This window comes from Podarcis erhardii (assembly GCF_964252035.2).
Source record: "Podarcis erhardii genome assembly, chromosome: 6".
Taxonomy (NCBI): domain Eukaryota; kingdom Metazoa; phylum Chordata; class Lepidosauria; order Squamata; family Lacertidae; genus Podarcis; species Podarcis erhardii.
The window spans coordinates 95,160,704-95,183,487 of record NC_138510.1 but is presented as its reverse complement, the minus strand read 5'-3'; the positions used below and the strand labels follow the sequence as shown (position 1 = coordinate 95,183,487).

The 22,784-nt window shown below is 38.6% G+C and overlaps 2 protein-coding genes across 3 annotated transcripts in view; one reads left to right on the top strand and one right to left on the bottom strand.

Annotated features, from left to right (window-relative positions):
* The window catches only part of RALGPS2 (Ral GEF with PH domain and SH3 binding motif 2), a 106,536-nt gene that overhangs the window by 48,698 nt on the left and 35,054 nt on the right, over window positions 1-22,784 (top strand). The window lies entirely within an intron of this gene.
* ANGPTL1 (angiopoietin like 1) lies at window positions 561-22,406 on the bottom strand. The gene is made up of 5 exons (XM_081865169.1): window positions 22,054-22,406; window positions 15,752-16,585; window positions 11,366-11,559; window positions 4,144-4,414; window positions 561-1,379 (listed from the first exon to the last, which is right to left on the bottom strand). The coding sequence occupies exons 1-5, from the start codon at window positions 22,082-22,084 to the stop codon at window positions 1,192-1,194; spliced, it is 1,518 nt and encodes a 505-aa protein (XP_081721295.1). The 5' UTR covers window positions 22,085-22,406; the 3' UTR covers window positions 561-1,191.

Sequence of the window (22,784 nt, the reverse complement as noted above, 5' to 3'; positions counted from 1 at the left end):
TCCGTGCCACTGCCACTTCCTTCCCGCTTAGCCGCTTCCTCCTGCTCGGCCACCTCAGCGTGAAGGAAGGGGCAGCGCCCAGAAGCATCCGTGGCTTCTGATTGGCTGCAGGAGCTTCCTGCAGCCAATCAGAAGCTGTGCCATGTCGCGGAAGTCAGTCTCTGTGCGGCGAGCCCTCTGCACCACGCCTGTTTAGCGGGCGGCAGGGTCCACAAGGTTCGTGGGCCAGATTGACAAGCCCAGTGGGTCATATCCAGCCCGCGGGCCTTAGTTTGACGACCTCTGTGCTAAATGCATTACACAGTTAGAAGTACTGCTGGACCACCAAGTTATCTCCAGGTAACATGTTTGGTACACTCTATAGAGTTAATAACATAAACAAATTACCCGTAGTTGGAAAGACCCTCAGTCAGTCTAGCTTTAAACTCAGTGCATGACCTTATCTTTCGGACTGAATCCCAATCTGCAACACAGGCCTAATAATAATATTAGCCTGCCTCATAGTATCATGAATGGGTTACTCAGAACCTACATGAAGGATATTGAACACTTAGGGGAAATGCTATATAAATACCTGTTTTATTATTATTTTATTCATATTTAGGATTAAGCTTTAGGCATGATGCCCTCCTATCCGAAGGGCAGCAAAGTTCACATGTCCTGTAAAAGCTATACTTAATGATAGTTACCATTACTGTTTTAAAATAAGAATACTTTTATTGATGCAAAATGCGCCTGCAAAACCAGAGTTGCTCTCTAGTTCATTGTCTGTTTTGTGACTTGTGTGCCCACATCTCAAAATTAGATTTCCACTGGAAGTAATCCTTGAAATAAAACTTAAATAGATTTAAATCTATGAAAATGAATTGAGTTGCATGCTTCACACAGCAGCAGCATCTTGTCCTTCAGTTTCAAAGTTCAACTATTCTGCATCCGTGATGTTTTCTTGTAGCCTGCAAAATTGTTAGGTTTAATTACCGCCACTAAATCCCACATACCTTGTATTAACATAAATTTATTTTAAATGCAGAATCCTGCTTCCTTTGTGAGCAATTAGAACTTGCATAATTATCATATACAATATCACAGTAAGAAATGTTTAAAATAATACTTTGTAGGGCTTGCAAACAACTCAAAATGTAACATCAGTTTGAAGTTCAAGAGAAGATTTTGGAAATGTTTTTGAGCATCTCAATCAATGGGTCTGATCATCATCTGAACGGCTTTTAGCGAGTATGATCCGCCTCTGTACTCAGCCCAAAAAATCCCATCCTGGTGCTTGCTTCTGTAATGTCCTCCTCTGTACCAGACTCCATTGAGGTTAGAATGAGCACAGGCATTGTACCACCAACCTCCTTTGTGAAAATGGGCACAGTTTCCTGTATGAAGAAATGAAACGTTAAGTGAAATTTCACAGCAGAAATAACTTACTTTAATAGTCTTTGTATTTTGAACCAATGGGAAGCTTAAGCTTGTCTCCTAGCTGTGATCTTGCAACATTCCCCTGATCCCACCCCCAATTTAGTAGAGTGTGGCATCGCATCGCTGAGCAAGTAGCTTCTTCTCCCATTGGAGATCAGAGTCAGGGCTAATTTTAAAAATTGTCCCATGTCCTTTTGGTGAAGAAATGGTTCTGTCTTCATTGGTCAACTTTGTGCTTTCCCTCCCACTCCTCTAAAGATAAGACAAGAGAAAGTGGAGATATTTTGTGTGGTTTCCTTAGCTGCAAAGTCTCTAGATCTGGTGGCACTGCCCATACCTCTCACTTTGCAACTTACAGCAGAACAGGACTTGCTGATATAGGGTCCTGTGTTAGCCAAACCTACCATGGTTCTTTGTGCCCACATAGTAATAGTAATTTATTATTTGTACCCCGCCAATCTGGCTGGGTTTCCCCAGCCACTCTGGGCAGCTTCCAACAAAGATTAAAATACATAGTGATTGAGTGGTGCTCCTTCCTAAGGTCTTGGCATTCTGAAGAAGTCGTAGACTTCTAGGTGTCCCAAACCAGGTCTATGAGGTTGCTTGAAAGGGCCTTCAACATGCAAATAAAATGTAAGGGTCTTGCTAAGGAATGTAAGGGTGTCTGTTAAGGAAACTGTGCCTTTTTGCATGTTGATCTTCTAGAACAAGGTCATTGTCCTAGCACCTTCAAGAGACAATTGACTGTTCTGGCAGTCATTCTCAAGACCTAGGAGACGCGTTCCTACCTCAATATTCTCACTTCAGTTTCTAAGAGAATAGTACTGTTGTGTACAAGCTTCCCTAATAGAACTCCATGATGTGTGTGCTCCTTCTTTGTGGGGAGTAAGTGAGGATCTGTATGTACTTGCTAATATGTCTAGTGTTCATAGAGCTTTTCCTACTTACAATTATTTATGAGTGTTTCAGAACTAAGAACCCTGTCACAATATTTGTGCTTTTGCCCAAAAGCATATTGAGTATGGGGATGTGTTGTACTTGCCTATTGGTCCTTACTCTAGAAGGAATTATATCTCACTCTGAAACAGGGTCTACTCTTGTCTTGAGAATACCTTTCTACCTTTATCCCCTTTGCTTCAGTGGAAATTTCACAAAGTCACTTGCAACAGGTCCTGTAAAGGTAAAGGGACCCCTGACAGTTAGGTCCAGTCGCGGACAACTCTGGGGTTGCAGCGCTCATCTCGCTTTACTGGCCAAGGGAGCCAGCGTTTGTCCACAGACAGCTTCCAGGTCATGTGGCCAGCATGACTAAGCCGCTTCTGGCGAACCAGAGCAGCGCACGGAAATGCCATTTACCTTCCCGCCGGAGCGGTACCTATTTATCTACTTGCACTTTGACGTGCTTTCAAACTGCTAGGTGGGCAGCAGTAAGGAGGATAGAATCCTGTCTTAACCATTGCCATGCTTTCCTGCTCAAAGGATAAGATACGGAGGGGCTAGGTTTCATTCACCCATTTTGTCCCACTGGGTTTTAGCTCTAGTTTGAGTCTTAAGGGACACGGGTGGCAATGTGGTCTAAACCACTGAGCCACTTGGGCTTGCCGATCAGAAGGCCGGCAGTTCAAATCCTTGCGACAGGGTGAGCTCCCGTCGCTCGGTCCCTGCTCCTGTCAACCTAGCAGTTCGAAAGCACACCCAAAAGTGCAAGTAGATAAATAGGTACCGCTCCAGCGGGAAGGTAAACAGCGTTTCCGTGTGCTGCTCTGGTTTCAGTGTTCCATTGCTCCAGAAGCAGCTTAGTCATACTGGCCACATGACCAGGAAAAACTGTCTGCGGACAAACGCTGGCTCACTTGGCTTGTAAAGTGAGATAAGCGCTGCAACCCCAGAGTCGCCTGTGACTGGACTTAACTGTCAGGGGTCCTTTACCTCCCCCCCTTTTTTTTTTTTTTTAGTTTGAGTCTCGGGGAAGTCTTTCTTCCTATCTTTACTTTATCCTCTGGTTTTTGCTACCTTAGTTCTTCTTATGCTTTTGTGACCAACGAAAGGATGGAGCTTGGCTGTTACCACTCCTTCCAAGGACAGTTGAAAAATTGACTGAAGTGAAAAAGAATAAGCTGTCGAAACCCAGTGTCTGATTTGTTTTTTTCTGATTAACAGTGTTTTGTTTGGTTTCATTGCATATTTATTGGTGTAATTTGTTTTGGATACATTGAGTATAATACAGTACCTTCCTTATATTCTGTGTCTTGTCACTATTCATTCTTTAGAAGTTACTATGAACCTGTACTTTGCAGTCTTCTTTAAGCCCCAAATCTTTCACTAGATTTGGATAAAGGCAAGTCCCTACATGTTGAATGCATGTAGTTTTATATATTTCTAGCTTTGAATGTGCCCTTACATAGTATGAATGGGTAATTTCTGATGGCAGAGCAAGGCTTGCTGGCCCCATATTTATTCTGGCATGGTAAATAGTTCTCAGGATATGAAGGTGCGTTTGAACATTTGCTGTGTGAATTAACATGGTTTTACCATTGCCAAAAGTAACGTTCCAGTTGTGCATGTTTGAGCCATCTTACATGAAGATGCTTTGTGTATGAACTTGAATATTAGATGATAGTTTGTTTTCTAAATTTTGCTTCACTTGATCAGAATTATTTCCTCAATTCTTTCTTGTAATAAGAAACAGTAGAGTTATATACTGTTGTATTTCCTACCTACCTGTGTACATATCTCTGTCTCGGTCCAGTGTTGTAAATTGTTTCCCATTGTGCCATATCATGGAGTCACCAGCATTCCCTTGATAAGTGCCTAGACGCAATCGATAGAATTCATTTTCTGGTTCCAGTCGGAAACTGCTGTATTCTGCATAGACTTTCTTATTACTCCAGTCTTCTAACTCAATCAGAAGTCTGTAATTGTCCTGATTGGAAAGTAAGTAAATATTTTCCAGTCCCAGCCAGTATTCTCCAGCAACATTTCCAAATCCTTTCTGTTAAAACAAAACAATTCTGATTAGATTGCCTTGTAGTTCAATTAGAAAGTTACTTATTTACAGTTAATATATCACATAACTATAAGTGGTGTCTTTAAACACTGGGAGAAATTTCCAATCAATACTGAACCCTAATCGATGGGAGAGTTCAAAGAAAGATATGTATTGTTCATCTTCTTCCCTTTTGCTTTGTAGTATCTAGCACAATTCACCTCATGTCTTGCTGTATGTTTCCTTGTACCACCTCCAGCATCTTTGTCTGGTAAGATGCTCACAACATACATTATGTTGTACCAAATACTATGGGGAGAGATGGCTCAACTCACAACATTCATTATATTGTACAAAATACTATGGGGAGAGGTGGCTCAACATGGACTGCCATTTTCAGAAGAGGGTGGTCTTTGTTCTGCCATTAGAGCAGACCTGCCACAGAATTCTACCCACCTCCATAGATTTTGGCTATGCTTATTCACTACATCCGATTCCTGAACACCACACATGATTCTAGGCTGAGTTCATAATGGTTCCTTCCCAATGCAGGGATGAAAACAGAAGCCATATAAGATACTCCTTCTGGTTTTGCCCCCCTGCATCTTCATTCTCAGACTGCTTATCTGCTTTCAGTTGTTGTTTTTTGTGATGGTAAAGATTGTTACTTATTCATATGGCTGCAATATTTATGGCTGCAGTTTGGTTAATACATTATTATTAATCAACTTAAATGGTACTCCAATTAATCAGGAAGCAGCTTTTAAACACTTTATTGGAATCCATGTGTTTTTTTAAAACTGCAGATAGCAAATTCTATCTTAGAAGAGTCCTTTCTTACTTTAAAAAAGTAAGACTAAGGGGTGAAAAACATCCTTTATCGTCTAAAAATACGTGTTTTGATTCAGTATTTCTGCTTTTTGCTAATACACAGATTTAATTTTTTTAATGAACTAAGACTAGCAGCTAACTAACAGCACAAGTCTATGCATACTTATTTAGAAATAAGTTTGTTCAGTGGAACTTCTTATTATGTCTAGGATTGCAGACTAAGAGTTTTTTAATTGGATGACTATCCTATTTGTATAACATTAAAATGCTTAATGAGGAATTAAAATATCATAATCCTAAATATTGACAGGACAAAATGGACTGGTCACTTTTCTATTGCACTGTGCTAAGCCATGGTTTGGCTTAGCCTGGTGTCCAAACCTTGTAGTTCAGCTCTCCTGGGCAACCCATGAGCTGTAAATCACAGGACAAAGCTTAGTTAAAGCTTGTAGTTTGTCTGGAGAGAGCTCAGCCACAAGACTCCCTGGGTTTGGATGACAGGCTAAGCTAAACCAAGACTTTTCTCAGCGCAACACCAAAACTACCAGGGCAGAGCAAAGTGGCCACAGTCTCTCCTTTGGGAGCCCAAATGCTGGTTCATTTGCACTAAGCCATGGTGTGGCTTAACATTGCACATAGAGGGGGCCATTGTTAACAGCAATGACATAAGAATTCTGAAGCAGGTACAGAGATGCCTCCAATGCACACACATGCTTTAAATAATTCTGAGGATTGAAAACGTAATCGAAGGGAATAGGGGAAATAGGTAGATTGAATTAAGAAAACGAAAGGTGCTGAAAGGGGGGAACCGAAAGAGGTTCAAAGACAAAAAACAAACAAACAAAAATAAACAAACAAACAACAAGACAAATAAGATTGTGAGCCCCTCTGGGGAGAGAAAAATAACCCATAGGATGTCGGGGAAAGATGCAAAAAAAATCGGAGGGACCCCGGGGGAAAGGAAGGTATCCAAGCAGGAGGAGGTCAAAGATCTAGACATTCTATGGTTAAAAATTAAAGAAGAATTTAAGCAAAGGGAAATACATATGGAAAGCAAATTAGGAGAACTACAGGAGCAAATAGATAACAAAATAGAAAGTGCTGTAGGGGAACTTACCAAAAAGATACAAGACTTGACAGTCAAATCAAAAATATTTGAAGAATCAAATAAAAGAACACAGAAAGACTTGAGGGACCAAAAGAAAGAAACTGAAAGGTTAAAGGATGAAATAAAAAATCTAAATAAAACACAAGATCAACTGTGGGACAGTTTAGCTATGACAGAACTACGTCAAAAAAATCTTAATTTAAAATTCAGAGGGATAGTAGAAGAAGCAAACGAGAACATAAGGGAAAGAATAGTCAAAGAACTTGCAAAATGGTTACAGATGGGAGAAGAACAAGTAGCACATACTATAGAGAATGCGTTCAGAATAAGAGGGAAATTACAACAAAACAAATCAAAAAAGACCCCTGAAGATTGCTTAGTAATTTTCAATACTATGGAAATGAAGAATACAATACTAAGAACGAGCTTTAAAAGAAAGTTAGTGATTGGAGACCGCCCAATCATTATTTTCAAAGAAATTCCAGTTAGGATTCTCCGTAAAAGGGAAGGATATACTCAGTTGACAAGAGTGTTGAAAAGAAACGCAATCCAATATAAATGGGAATTTCCAGAAGGGGTTTCGTTTTATTACAAGAACAAAAAATTCAAGTTGACAGATACACTTGAAGCAGAAAAGTTCCTGAGAAGATACGAAAAAGATTTAGGTAGAGAGGAGGCAGGACAGCGAGCAGGTGATGTGGTTGCGGGGGGGGCGGGGGGACACGGGGTTGGGGACGGGGGGTCGGGGGGGGAGACGGAGGACTCAGGGTCGGAGGAAGAAGAAGAAGGAGAAAGCAGAGAATCTAAAAGAAAGAATAATACCAGATTATAAAGCAGAAATAAGGATAAAGTGAATTCAGTAATAACCCGAAATGTCTCTTAAATTTTTTTCATGGAATGTGAATGGCTTTAACGACAAGTCCAAGAGAAATAAATTTGAAAAGATTATAAAGAAAAAAAACATTGATGTCATTTGTTGCCAAGAAACCCATGTTGCCAAAAAACACAAGCATATTTTAATAAATAAAAGGCTGGGAATAGAATTTATCAATTCTGACTCCAATAAAAAGAGAGGAGTAGTAATCTATGCGAAAGAGAAATTAGAACCCAAACAAATATGCAAGGATGAGGAAGGAAGAATCCTAGGGATTCAAATTAATTACCAGGGAGAGAAAATAAATGTGGTTACAGTTTACGCCCCAAACTCAAATAGAATGGAGTTTTTTGAAAAATTGGAACAACTTCTATTAGATCTAGATAACAATAAATTAGTTCTACTTGGAGATTTAAATGCGGTACCGACACCAGAACTAGATAGAAATACAAGGAAAAAAAATTTAAACCAAGGGAAATTACCAAAATCGTTCAATGATCTGGAAGAAAATTTGGACTTAATAGATATATGGAGATATAGAAACCCCACAACGAAACAATTTACTCATTTCTCTGAACCACACCAGAGCTGGAGCAGACTGGATCAAATATGGATCTCGAGAGAATTAATAACAAGAACGGAGAGATGTGAAATTTTACCCAGAACCTTATCGGATCACAGCCCAATAACATTACAATTAAAATGGAAGACTCAAGGTTTATACAGATGGAGAATGAACGATTACCTATTCGAAAAAGAAGAAGTGATCGAAAAAGCAAAAACCACTATAAAAGATTATTTTGCCTTAAATATTACTAAAGAGATTGGAATAGATACAGTATGGGACGCTAGTAAGGCAGTGTTAAGAGGTCTCCTGATACAACAAAATTCTCAAAGAAAGAAGGCTAAGGAAAGGAAGAAAGAAGATTTAATCCTTCAACTGAAAGAATGTGAGAAAAATATGATAAAAAATCCAAAAGATGACAGCCATAAGCAACAATACAAAATGCTTCAAACACAATATTCAACATTAATAAGCCAAGAGGTTGAATGGGGAATAAAGTTAATGAAACAAAAGTTTTTTGAATCGGCAAATAAAATTGGAAAACTTTTGGCGTGGCAACTGAGAAAAAGAAGAAAAAGTAGTATCATAAACAAAATAAAAGTAGAAGAGCAAGTTCTGGAAGATCCTATTGTAATAAAAAAGAACTTTTTTAAATTTTATGAGAACTTATACAAAAGAGAAGAAGAAGATTTAACGAACATTATAAAATATCTAGAAGAAAATAGCCCTAAAAAAATAACAGAAGAAGAAAGAACCGCTTTAAACAGACCCATAAAAATAGAGGAAATTCGAGAAGCGATTAAAAGAATGAAAATTGGAAAAGCCCCAGGTCCAGATGGGTTATCAGCTAAATATTACAAAGTCTTAGAGGAATACATAACACCAGTGCTATGTGACGTTATGAACGAGATATTAAGAGGAGGAAAAATGCCAACATCCTGGAAAGAAGCCTACATTACGCTGATCCCGAAACCAGATTCAGATAAACTTAACATTAAGAATTACAGACCGATTTCTCTATTGAACAACGATTACAAAATTTTTGCAGACATAATGGCCCACAGACTTAAAAAATGTTTAATTAATCTTATTCATTGTGATCAGGCCGGCTTTCTTCCTAATAGACAAATAAAAGACAACATCAGACACACAATAGATATCATTGAATACCTAGAAGTTCATAATGAAATTCCTGCTGCTTTACTGTTCGTTGATGCCGAGAAGGCTTTCGACAATGTCTCTTGGGGTTTCCTAATAAAATGCTTGGAAAAAACAGGGATAGAGGGCACATTCCTAGAAGGAGTTAGAGCAATATATACACAACAAAGAGCTAGATTAATAATAAATAATAACTTGACAGAACAGTTTGAAATAGCAAAAGGTACCCGACAGGGGTGTCCTCTATCACCGCTGTTGTTTATTATGGTTTTAGAGACAATAACAAATAAGATAAGGAATACCCCAGAGATCCGCGGCATAAAAATCGGCGTGCAAGAATACAAATTGAAAACATATGCAGACGATCTCATGTTGTCATTGGAAGAACCAAAGGAGAGCATCGGTAAAGTTATAAAATTACTGGAAGAATTTGGAAAACTATCGGGATTTAAACTGAACAAGGAAAAAACAAAAATAATGACTAAAAATATGAAAGAAGACACCAAAAATGAGCTTGAGATACAAACTGGAATTAAAATAGTCAAAAAAGTTAAATATCTTGGAATTTGGATAACTATGAAAAATATAAATTTGATGGAAAACAATTATAAGAAAACATGGAAAGAAATAATGAAGGACTTAGATACATGGAACAGATTACATCTTTCGTGGATGGGCAGAATGGCGGCGATTAAAATGAGTTTACTACCCAAATTACTCTTCCTATTCCAGAACATTCCAATAATTAGGGGAATTGCAATATTTAAAGAATGGCACAGATTACTATCCAAATTTATTTGGCGGGGGAAAAGACCCAGAATTAAATTCAAATTGCTTACAGATCTAAGAGATAGGGGGGGGTTTGCGGTTCCAAATCTGAGGTTATATTATGAGGCCGCATGCCTTTGTTGGGTAAAAGATTGGATCGTTATTAAAAATAAAGAGTTGTTAGACCTAGAGGGGTTCAACTTAAGATTTGGATGGCATGCCTATTTATGGCGAGACAAGGGAAGGGTCCATAAAGGTTTTTCCAACCATATCTTCAGAGGGCCGCTACTGGAAGTCTGGGAAAGGAATAAAAAATTGCTGGAGCAGAAAACACCCTGGTGGCTATCACCAATTGATATTTTAACAATTAAAAAATCAAATCTTGAGGGGGAACGGTGGACATATGAGGACCTACTAACCAAAACAGAATCCGGGTGGAGGATTAGACCATATGAAGAAATAAAAAATAAGTTGACTGGTTGGATTCAATATCATCAAATAAATTCAATATGGACGGAAGACAAAAAGATTGGAATAAGTGAGAAAAAATCCAGATTCCAGATTGAAATAATAGAAAGTAAAACAAAATTACTATCAAAAATGTACAACCAGTTGCTTGAGTGGGACACCAAGGACGAGGAAGTAAAGGAGGTGATGGTGAAGTGGGCGGTAGATCTAGGGTATAACATAGAATTTGATAAATGGGAAACTTTATGGCGCAAAGATATGAACTATTCAGCATGCACGACACTCAAAGAAAACATGTACAAGATGATGTACAGATGGTACATAACGCCGATAAAATTGCATAAAATTTATAGAACAGGTGATAAATTGTGTTGGAAATGCAAGAACAAGGAGGGCGAATTCTTCCATATGTGGTGGACGTGCGAGATTCTCAAGAAATTTTGGGAATCTATTTATAATGAATTAAAAAAAATTCTCAAATATACGTTTGTCAAAAAGCCTGAAGCTTTCCTGCTGGGGATAATTGGCAAGGATATCAAAGAAGAAGATAGGACCTTTTTCCAATACGCAACAGCTGCCGCTAGAACCCTCATAGCACAGTGCTGGAAAACACCAAAAATCCCAACATTAAAGGAGTGGCAATTTAAATTATTGGATTATTTAGAATTGGCAAAATTGACACAAAAAATAAGAAATCAAAAACGTACAAAATTTAGTAATGAATGGGATAAATTTAAAACATATATGGAAATAGAGACAAGGGGTACATCAAAATGTTAATCAGAAATATATATGTATCAAAAAAAAATAAAAAATCACAGTAGGCATGAGATAACGCTTACTACGTTACAAATGTCATTTTGGAATAGATACAGCAGATAGACAACTAAGATAATATTATCCGAAATCGAGATAAAGGGAAGTCGATCAATGTTGTTGTAAAATTAATGTTAAGTTGTGTTGTTTAGGTAGTATGCATTGTATGTCTTTTTTCTTTTTTATGTTTGTTTTATTTACTTTTGTCTTTTGTCTTTTGTATGTTTGTGAAATATACTTATGCAAAACTTAATAAAAATGAAAAAAAAAAAAAATAAATAAATAATTCTGAGGAAGGAACATATAATTCCTGTTTTACAGTGCACCATAACTTGTTGGCTGCCTGAGTCTTTTTTTAAAAAAGATTACCTTGTAATTGTCCCAGTTTGTGAAGAAGTTCACAGAACCATCTGTTCTTTTTTGTATAACCGTCCAGCCCCCAGGATCAAGGCTGTTCTCACACCATAATTGCACAGGTCCATGGCTGTTTTCAGGCTTGATCATATAAATCCCGCTGCTGGAGTAGCCAGCTTGTTTTGCTTCTTGACAATCTTTGAATGGACCTTTTGAAAACGATTTAAAAGTTTAAAAATACGTCAGAGTTCTGTAATGGTGCTTACTTACATGGATAGTAAAATATTTAATTCAAGCTATTAAGCTGACATGCATAAAAATGATCCAGCATAAGATACTGTTATGCTTTCACTTTGACAACAGTAACTACGACTTCTTTTTCTTAATGCTCATTTGCCTAAAACTAACAGTTGCAGGACCAAACTTGCAAACTGTTCTAAATCATTACAGATTTTCCTAATCAGAAGATATCATTTATTTCACATGCCTAGGGTAGAGAGGTAGAGAAGTGCATACTAAAAGTTGCTGTAGCATAGTGGCTTGCAGGTGTGGAAAATCATTGTTTAAACACATGGAAGCTAACTTGTACTGAGGTAAGTCACACTAGTCCATCAAGTTCAGTGGTGTGTACTTTGACCAGTAATTGTTTCCATGTTGTAGAATACCGGTCTTTCTCAGTCCTGGCACTTGATTCCTTTTTCAGCTTGTGTTGCCAGGTGTTGAACCTGCAATTTCTGCATGCAAATTCTTGAACTATTTCAGTCTGGCTTCAGGCCCAGAGGTGATCACTTTGGTTGATGACCTTTAATTGGAGGGAGACAGGGGGAGTGCAACCCTATTGAGTTTCTTAGATTTCTTAGCGACTTTTGATACCATTGCCCGTGGCGTACTGCTGAAGTGGGGTGGGAGTTGGAGGCACAGTGATGCAATGATTCTGCTGCTTCCTGCCGGACAAGCTGCAGAGAATGATATTGGGAGGCTCCTGCTTAATCCCTTGGCAGTTGTGCTGTGGGATTCTGCAAGATTCAGTTCTGCTCCCAATGATAATTATGAAGCCGTTGGAGGTGCTCATTGCGGTGGGGATTGATGTCACCAATATACAAATGACACCCATCTCTGTCTCTACATGCTGTATATGTCAGATGATGTTGTACTGGACTGGGTGATCCGAGGATCTTCATTGGCTACCTATATATTACTAGGCCCAAAGTATGGTTTGATTTGTCAAGTTGGAATGACCCAGGACCTCCTTTTAGAAGGAAAGTCTATTTAATGTCCCACTGTTGAACAAGGCTCACTATGCAGTGACATAGGGCAGGACCTTCTCTATCGTGCTGCGACAACATTAATGAGCTTCTGATGTTTGATGGAATCATACCTCTTCTTTTAGGCCTATGAGTGATTTGAGTTATTTGATTTCAATCTGGTGTTAGGGTCACCACATTTACTGCTCTTCCTTTGTAATAATTTTACATTGGGTTTTATCCTATGTGTATCTTGATATGTTCTATTATAGTTTTATAATTTTATTGGAAACCACCCTGGGACTTAATAAAGAAAAATAAAGCATGCTCTCCTGCCACTGAGCTATAGACAAGCTTCCCCCCCCCCCCACTTCCCCAATGTTTCCCAGCTTAGGTAGAACATTTTCCATCTTTCAAAGTCCAGGGAAGAGAATGTCTCAAACGAATGCACAAGAAGATTGTTTCACTAGTGGTTTCAGCCTCAAATTCCCCTCTCCTGCTGCACATGCCTTTCCACTGGGAAATATGAGAGCGGGGAAAGCTAAGCAATGTCTAAAATAGTTTCGTGTTGCCTCCTGCCTGTTATTAAGCTCTCAATTCATTTGAAGGAAGTTTCCAGATCTTATGAATATAATTCTATATATTATTTCAATTGCAGACTATTATATTAACAGATTCATGCAATGAAAACAAAGAAACAAGGAAGTCAGACTTAACTTCTTTTCAGTTCTTAGGACTTGTTAGCCCATGTCAGATTATTTTGTAGCCAGTTTTTTGAATTTTAGAATAAGAACTTCATAAAACAATGGGGTGAACAGCTCTGCACAAATGTCTTCCACCTCATTGTAAATTTTCTATATGGGTAAAACTCTGAGAGTATGGAAATTCATCTATTGTTGAAGGATTTTTTTATTAGTCATGCTGGCCACATGACCCGGAAGCTGTACGCCAGCTCCCTCGGCCAATAAAGCGAGATGAGTGCCGCAACCCCAGAGTTGGTCACGACTGGACCTAATGGTCGGGGTCCCTTTACCTTAAATTATAAATAGTTTTGCAGAAACTATTCATAACTTGTAATGATATCCTTCTAGCCCTAAATAAATACTTTTGCCAAATTCATTGTGACATATATCATTTACAGTGGTCATGCTGGTCTCGTTCCATTTTTCTGTTTCCAGATAGAAGTAAAGATCTATCTTAAGCTTTAACTCTTCAGGAATTTTGTCTCAGGATGGTGAGGTTCCAGGAGTAGTTTTCAACCCTAAATCAGCCCTAATGCTGAACCCCACCAGCAGTGCTGTATGTCAGCTGAAATAGGCTCTTCTTGCCAGCTTACGCCTCAAAGGTTGCCTTTCTGAGGGAAATACTGAGTGCTAACAAGTTTTGCTAATGGGCAAATGAATATACACATGCACCACCGGCACACTTTTCTAACAATATTCATTATTAACTGAAGTATATGTTTGGTATTCCTGTACTGAGTCCCATTTCTACCCTCTCTTTTCATTTTAGGGGACCTAAAATGGTATTGTTTGTTAGATTTCCTTTCCCAACAATGCCAGAGAAATAGGTGATTTTGTTACTTTGGTTACAGTTCTGCCCACATCAACCTGCAAGTAAGCGATGTAGAATTTAGTGGGCCTTGTTTACAAGACACTGTGCACAGATTCGTTTTTGAGATCTGCCTTTTTGTACCCAATTTCATTTATTCACACTTATGCAGCAGTCAAATTCTAAGATGTTTGCCATGTTAAAATGTGGAAGGGCAAGTGTCCTCCAGCACTATGGGGGCACATGACAAAAGCGTTGCTTTGTTGCTGTATGATTGGGCAGCCTTATACCTTGATTAATAATTAGCTCTGTTCCCAATGTGTTACATATTATGCAAATAATTAAGTACTATTTACATCTAGTATTTCATTTGCACTGTATCCCTCTTTGTATCAGCAGCTGTTCATTCAATATTTCATTCAGTATGTGGTTTTTCTTTGAATGCTGGTCAAAATGGCCAGCTGTGACAGAAGACAAAGCTAGGCATTTCTCTGTGGAAGAATATAATATGCAAGAAGAAATGATTTCACAGATAGAAGAATGGGAGATTTTAAAATGTAGAGTTTTGAACCCTGGCTATTGCAGAAATGAAATTTCTTCCAGATGTATCATAAATCATATCATTCATGGATACTTTCTACAGCTCTTGTAATCCCCAGGTTATTTTTCACAGTTTGCTAGTAAATTACCATCAAGAATGTGCTGAATGAAGCAGATTGTTAGCTACAATATTCTCCTACCCTTTCCAGAAATAGTGTGTGTGTGTGTGTGTGTGTGTGTGTGTGTATCAGTATCAACAGGTGTCATTATATATATAAAAATTGAATCATAATCTTCCATTACCCCTTAAAACATTATAGCAGCTAGATAGTTACCTTTTGAGGACAGTAATATTGATCTCTGTTTCAAATTCTAACCTTGTTGTCCATATAATCTATATCAGTTGCAGAAATGTCAGGCCTCTACAAATGGATGATAGTTTGAGTCCTGTAGCTTACAATTGTCTGAATAATTTGTCACCATTGAAATAAATTTAGCCTTTTGTTTTTAGAAAAAAATAACTTGAAAGCTAGATTACATAGCACACCCTCAACAATATTTTGTAGATTTTACCAGGGTAAAAACTTGCAGCCATTGCCTGTATACGTAAAGATGTTATACAAACAAACCTTTTGCTGTTAGTAAAATGGTCTCAGACACTGGACTGAGACCTACATTGCCTACAGTGTGCTGCTGGACTATAACTGCTTAAAGCTGCTAGAAAATATGAAGTAGGTGAAGGGGCCGAGAAAATGGCCCATGCTACTTTCTTTAACAAAGAGCATGACAAAACTACAGTCTCTTAGGTCAGAACACTCTTCATACAGTTCCATAAGTTGGTTGGCACCCTTTTGAAAAGGTTTCATTTGGTCATTCCTAGCTGAAAGAAGCAGGTTTGTGGGACAAACGCTTTTGGGTGAAAACGGGCCATCTGAGTGTAAGAGCATTCTGCAGTGATTTTTGGCTTTGGTTTGTGTTTTCTTCACAGTCACCAAACAGAAGTCTTCAGATTGTCTGAGAAGCCCCCACCCCAAAGGTTCATAGATAATAGCAGTAAATGTCTTACCTTCATTGATTAAAGTTAACGGTGGGATCCTGAAAGGGCTTTTTGTAGGAGAAGTAGCAGGGTCAGGGGGCGGCCTTACATCTCTGTCTCTAGGGTAGCCTGGATCTCTTTGAATTTCATTACTTCCCAGGAGCCCAGGAGTGTATTGTTGACTGTTAGGAATGTGGTGAGGCACCACTTGAACTAAAGGAGGAGAGCCATGTGTGTCCTGGCGAGAGAATATCCGCAGACATTGCTCTTCCAGCAGTGAGATGACCACTGACTGATTATTTACAAGATCAGTTAGTGTTGCATATTTCACTTCCAGTTCTCTGTACCTTGTAGTCATCTTCAGCATTTCAGTTGTGACATTGAGGATTTTGTTTTCCAGCTGGGAAAGCTCAAGTGAATTGTCCCGTTTGCGGATTATCTCGTGCAGAAGTTGCATGTACAGCTGAGTAACCCTGGAATTCATGTTGCGGCTCTCTTTTCTCAACAGTTTTACTTCATTTACTATATTCCCATCCACATCCACCACTAGCTGCAAGAGATCAATCTCTCTCTTTTGTTTGGATAATACATCCTTCAGATTCTCGATGTCCATTCTAGTAATTTCATCTTTTCTGCTCTCTGGCCCTGGCCCTTTGGTATTGACACAAATTGGTCCGGTTATTTTTTGTTCAGGGACAATAAATGTATAGCCACACTTTTTCCCTTCCTCCCCCCCTTCTGCAGAACGTGGGTTTCGTCTGAGAGTGTTTTTGAGTTTCAACTGTTTTGTGTAGTGTCCATTTGGTAGTAACAGAAGTAACAGCAAACTCAAAGTCCATGAGAATGCCTTCATTTTCAAGTAAGCTAAATGGAAAAAACAAAATTAAAAAATTATTGTTAAGGTCCTTTTATTGTTAAGGTCCACTATCAAATCCATCAGTCACCAAGGATAGAGAACTAAGATTTCTGTAGGGTGTTATCCCCTCCAAACTGGGTCATACTGTATTCCCAGTAAAAGAAAATAAGGGGGGGAAGGAAATCATGTTATATATTTGCACCACAAATAGATCAGTCAACTAAAATATGAGCTATTGGGCAGTAGTAATGCTATAAAACGTGACTTGGAAAGGCTTTAAAATGCAGGAGAATTCTAATAGATTGACAACTATTTAGAGATAATACTAGCAATAGGCTTCTAGGATTCTATGAAGGTGAATCTAAAGGCGACCTTGCAGTAATTCCTTCCTGGATTCAGCAGCCTCTCCTTCAGTCTAATGGTTTCTATATGGTGGCTCTGTAGATTTCCCCCATTATTCAAAGCACTAAGACTATTTGCATCACTATTTGGCAGTGTTGCATTGGAGCTGCTTCAGCATCAAATAATCTAGCACTTCAGGGCCAAACAGGCAAGTAGCATGATCTTGAGGCACTTCTGTGGGATAGACGAAGACAATTGCTTCCAATCATTTTGCTTCATATTTGCAGCATGTGATGTCAATGCACTGAAGTAGTTCTGGCTAACATAGGTATGTGTAGATGGGCAGGAGAGTATAGTAAATTGTTTGTGGGTTAATCACTTTGGGGGACCTGTTTGCAAGCCCAGCATGACTAGCCACTTCCAGGCAGGGAAGCAGAGATCTCCCAGGATGAGAGGCTTGGAGGAAGAGGCAAATGCTGCCAGGTGAGAGATGGGAGGGTTCAGCCTTCTCTGTATGGGATAGAAGTTAGGATATATCTATGAGAGAGGACTCCGTATTCTGATAGCTCTTTTTCTCTTCTACTATTTCTTGTTTAGATTAGGTTTTTTATTGTAATGGCAGAAGTGTGTGTGTGTGTGTAAGGGCAGTTGGCCATGGAACCATAGCTATAATGCTATCAAATTTTCACAGTCTTCCCCCAAATGATGGGATTGGGAAGGAGGGCAAGAGGGTCAAAATGTAGAATAATTGGGAGTTATTTAGAGCCACAATAGTAGCTCAGCAAGAATGTATACCACGGATCAAGAATGTACCACCTTGCCAAGAGGATGATTGCATGATTAACAAGCAGAGTCAAAAGAAGCTATTAAAGACCAGTTTCCTTTAAAAATGAAAGTCTTGTCGAAATGAGAAGAACAAAACTGAACACAAACTTTGGCAAATAAATATAGGTGGACCATAATGGATGCTAAAAAATGAATTTGAGGAGCACAGATCCCTGTGCTGGAACTAATTATCACAGGAAGAGAGCCTGAGGAACTGAGACAGTTAGTGCTGACAAGAGACAAAGTTCTAGGCCTTATTACACCTTTTAAAAATGACAAATTCACTGGGTCCAGATGACATCCACCTGAGAGTCCTTAAGCAACTTAAATGTAGAATTGCTGGTCTTCCAGTAAAAATATATAAATAGTACCTCAGACCAGCCTCCATACCCGAGGTTTGCAAAGTGGCCAATGTAACACCAGTTTTTAAAAGGGGATCCATGGAGTTTCCTGGTAATTACAGGCTGGTTAACTTAACATCTATTCTGGGAAAAGTGGAAAGTACTGTTAAAGATAGAATGGCCAAGCATATAATAGAATAAGAAGTCTTGCTAAAGCAGAACCAGCATAGCTTCTGCAAGCATTCTTAGAGTTTTTTGAGTGTTTCAACAAACATATCTAGTTTGCTTCCAGCTGAGGCTGTCTTCAATACTTAATGGGTTTATGAGATACTACTACCATAGGTATTTGTTAAGATGTTCCCTTCTGGGTACTTGGAAGATAATTTCTAGACTTTTCGAAGACGAAGGGTCTGGGTCAAGCAAAAACCAATTTTGGCTACAACCTATTACTTACAGTAGCAGCTATTGGACAGATCCATTTCCCCATGGGTGTACATTATACATACTGTATTCAGACATGAAAGTACTTTGATGTATGCATCAAATAAGAACCCATGGGGACAGTGCTTAATGTTTTTCATGGCTTTAGGCATTGGTGACTTCAAGGAAGTCACCAGTTGCTTATGAACCCCTAAACATTCCATCGTAAGAGAACTCCCTCATTTCCCCCACATAAAATCTCTGAAATTTTCCTTACGTTTATTTCCCTTCTCTGTTCTCAGATAAGTGGAACCTGCATCAAAATGTTGAAGTGCTCCTGTTCAGAATGCTCAGTTCCATTTCCCCTCCTGACAGATTTTTTGTCTCCCTTCCAACAGTCAATCAGTATTCTGTGGCCAATAAAAGATGATCAGTCCTCATTGGAAAGTTGATTGCAGAGGGGAGTCCTGTGGGATTTCCCCCTCCATATTTTTTATTCTTTTATAAACTTTGGGGGTTCCCCCATGCCTCCGTATGACTGGCACCATTTTGGTTCAACTGGCACTCAAAGAATTAAGATTGCTCTTAGTGCTTATATAATGGACACAGTGCTGCTGTGTGGCTTCCTTCCTCAAGTGCCTTGTCAGTGTGAGGAAATCCATTCTGTAACCCTGTTTTCTACCATGTGCTTAATTTATTAGTGTATAATGTATGTTATCATTGTGTGACCTCCAAAGGTTCTCTGCTCCAATATAAAAAAACCTCTGCTGCATCACCCAGCCTCTGCTTAAAAACCTCCACCACCTACCAAGGCAACTGAGCCTTTATGTCCTGAAGTTAACCTACCGAATGTGAATTGTTCAGTAACACATTGTAGTATTATGGAAACAAAGCAAGCCAGTGTATTTATATTTATTACTTTCTCAATTTTCTAGATGAGTTCAGATGGGTATTGTGAGCAACACTTTACTTAAAGCAACATAACTACTTCTTTAAAGGCAATTGAGGAAACTTGCTTTTTCTCACTGAACTTTCTATACATTAATTAGTAACAAGTAAAGTTTTGTTTTTAAAGCAAAGCCAGCCTAGCTGAATTGACATAGTGGAACAAAGACATCTGCTCAAGATTGATTAATTTTCACAGTACTGTATTGTTGAAACTGTACCTTTCATAAATGGGTTGCAAGGGAATGTTATTTTAGCATATTTTGACATGTGTACAAAAAGGACATTTGTTACTTGAATGGTGGTTTTCATATTAACATACAAAAATCTTAGGTGTGGACCCTAAGTTGCAATGTATGTTTCTTATTCGGTCTGCTATACACAGAACCATTTCAATTTCTCATATCTTTGTGCACCACTGAATCTGGCAAACATTTTGAATATGTTGAACATCCCAATCCTTGCCAGAATATTGTAGTCCAAAATAAACTGTCAATTGCAGACATTTAATTACAGAATCCTAATCTCGGTAGTGCCATGTTAAATTGTGTTAATCACATGTGTGTTGACATCAAAGTTTGGTTAAGAGTGTTGATTTTTAAGTCTTCTTGGGCAGAAATGGTTCATCTCACTTTCAGAGTACTGGAACTAAATTGATCCTAAAATTCATAGGCTGCAATCCATGGACACATGCATTTTGTTCTTGCATTCCTTTTCCAGCAACTGCTGTTCTTAATCCTACACTATCAGGTGGAGTTTAGGAAAGCTGTTCATAGCTAGGTGCAGTTTCATGTTCAAGAGGAAATGTTTGGGAAGACCCAGTCTATGTCCTACATTGATTATTTGTTTTGTTGTTTTGTGTTGGTTATGCGAAAGTACATTCTGCTGAAATGAACTGGGCTTCTTTCCACATGATGGCAGCTATCCAACAAATGAGTTACCGCAAGTACAAACATAGGTTTCCCATTGTCAGCTATGAAATAGCCAGTACTTGGATTTCTTTATCTTTCAAAGATTACAGTGAGGAAAGTCCCTGAATCACAGCCAGTGTCAAAGTTGAAATGAGCATCTACTGCAACTAAATAGCAGTAGCTTCAAGGAAACTAATGTTGAAAGCTCATTTTTACTAACAGCAAAAATGTGTGCTCTTGTATTAGCATATTCCAGACTTAATCGGCATATTTTAAAAAATATATTCTTTTAAATCACCTTTAAAACCACTATTAAAGTACTTAAATGTTATGGAGTTTAAATAACACAGGAACCCACATTTTAAAGTATGGCTAATAAAAAACTCCTGAAATGACTTCATAGTAATTCTTGGAGTCATTAGTAGTTGCTTAAGGCTCCAAAATTGCTTTTCATACACGAAATGTGGAAATAAACTGTTGTCCATTTATTACCATCAGTGCTGACTGTGTGAATATTGGTGACCCTAGACCCAGAGACAACCTTGTTCCCCAGCTACATGTCCTAATGAATTTAGGAACTATGCTGCTTTTGTCAAAACAAAATAAAAAAATTCCTTCCAGTAGCACCTTAAAGACCAACTGAGTTAGTTCTAGGTATGAGCTTTCGTGTGCATGCACACTTCTTCAGATACCATGCTGCTTTTGTCTGAATAAACATTTGATAATAATTTGAGCTACTGTCTACTACATGTATTAGTTTTATGTACTATGATAGATTCTAAAATGCAATCATTTTAAGAGCTAGTTATTGAAGCCAGGCTGCTACTTTCATGTGCAAATCGTGTTATTAATCTACCCCACTGTAACATGGACCATCACTGTTACTGTGAATCCAGGGTTCATAGCTGTTGCTCTTTGTGATGTTCAGTGTAGATTACAGCTTTTGGGTAATCTTCAGCTATACTCTTTCAAAATTAATACTTGTAGCTGGATCACTAACAACTTACGCTGGGTTTACTTCTTCCCATTCAGGACTGGTCATGCAATTTTTTAGTTTTTCAAGCAGTAAATTCCTTCAGGTTAACACTGCCATAATGCTATTCCATGAATAAGAAAGTGTTAAATGGCAATGGAAAATCCAAGTTTTAATGAAAGCCCCTGATCAAAATGTCCATTTGGGTGTACAGCAGGAATAGTGATTTATCAATAGGAAAAGTGCAAGTTAAGGCTTTAATTGTAGATTCTCCTAGTAATATATTTGGGGAGAAGCCTGTGACACTATTTCAGGGGTACTTCTTGATTAGTTTCATTTTCTTTTAGGAGGACTGTCAATGTTTTAGTAAGGAATGCTAAGAAAATCCTTTTTGTTGTGCAGATCAAGCAGTACAATTGTTTTTCATGATCACCATCAGCCAGCTTTTCTGAATGTTGGTGGGTGGGGGATTTCCTTCCCTCTTGTATAAACATGAAACAATACAGTCAAGGATATTACACCTTATACTTGTAATGGAGCACCCTCAAAATTTATTAGATTCAATAAAAGAAAAAACTAAACTGTGTGCATTAGCATGTATGAATTTTGGCGGCACATAAAATGTAGCAGCAGACTCATCCATATGTAATCTACAATCTGAAACAACTACAGAAAAGTTGTGTGCCGTTTGACAACAAACAAAATGTATAGACACCAACCTTGTAATGGCTTTTTCTTCTGAAGGAGCATAAAAATCCACAGACCCCTTTTGCGTAGATTCTCCTCCTGGTGCCAGAACAATTGTCTGGCAATCTGCGTCGTTCTAGGGAGAATGGCTGTTTTCTCTTGCCATATATTACATCCGAGTACGTATCACCCCATTTGGTTTAATAAGAGAACCACATATCAAAATCATTTTCTTCTGCTCCAGGAAAGATGGAGATATTTTGAAGCTGCTTTGCCTTGCCTTTGCATGCTGAAATGCCCTAGCCAGCAACAGTAGACCTTGCTTCCATATGCTGCACACTTGGGTGTGTTTCTTAAACAAACGCATGCCTAGACTTAAAGCAGTCAGCCCATATATGATGTCACTGGAGAACAGGAGGTGGGGGAAGACTCCGAAGGATTTCCTACCCACAACCTTTGGAAAAAGGAGAAAACTGGCAGGGGGGAAGGAGGGGGAGAGGGAGGGGGAGAACCACAGTATGAACAAGGAGAGATTGTCTGCTAGTTTAAAGGGAGGGCAGCAGATGGAGAAACAATAAAAAAAAGTTTAGGCGATTGCAAAATATTTCGCTGTGCAGCCTAAGGATGCCTGTCGAGTTGTTGCAGTAGTAGGCTCAGTTATGACTGGAGATTGTCAGGCTAGTAAACTCAACTTTTGTGTTCCCAGAAATGAAAGAAACAGGCTGAGTGAATTTAACAGTAAAATGAAGCAGTTATAGTCCTG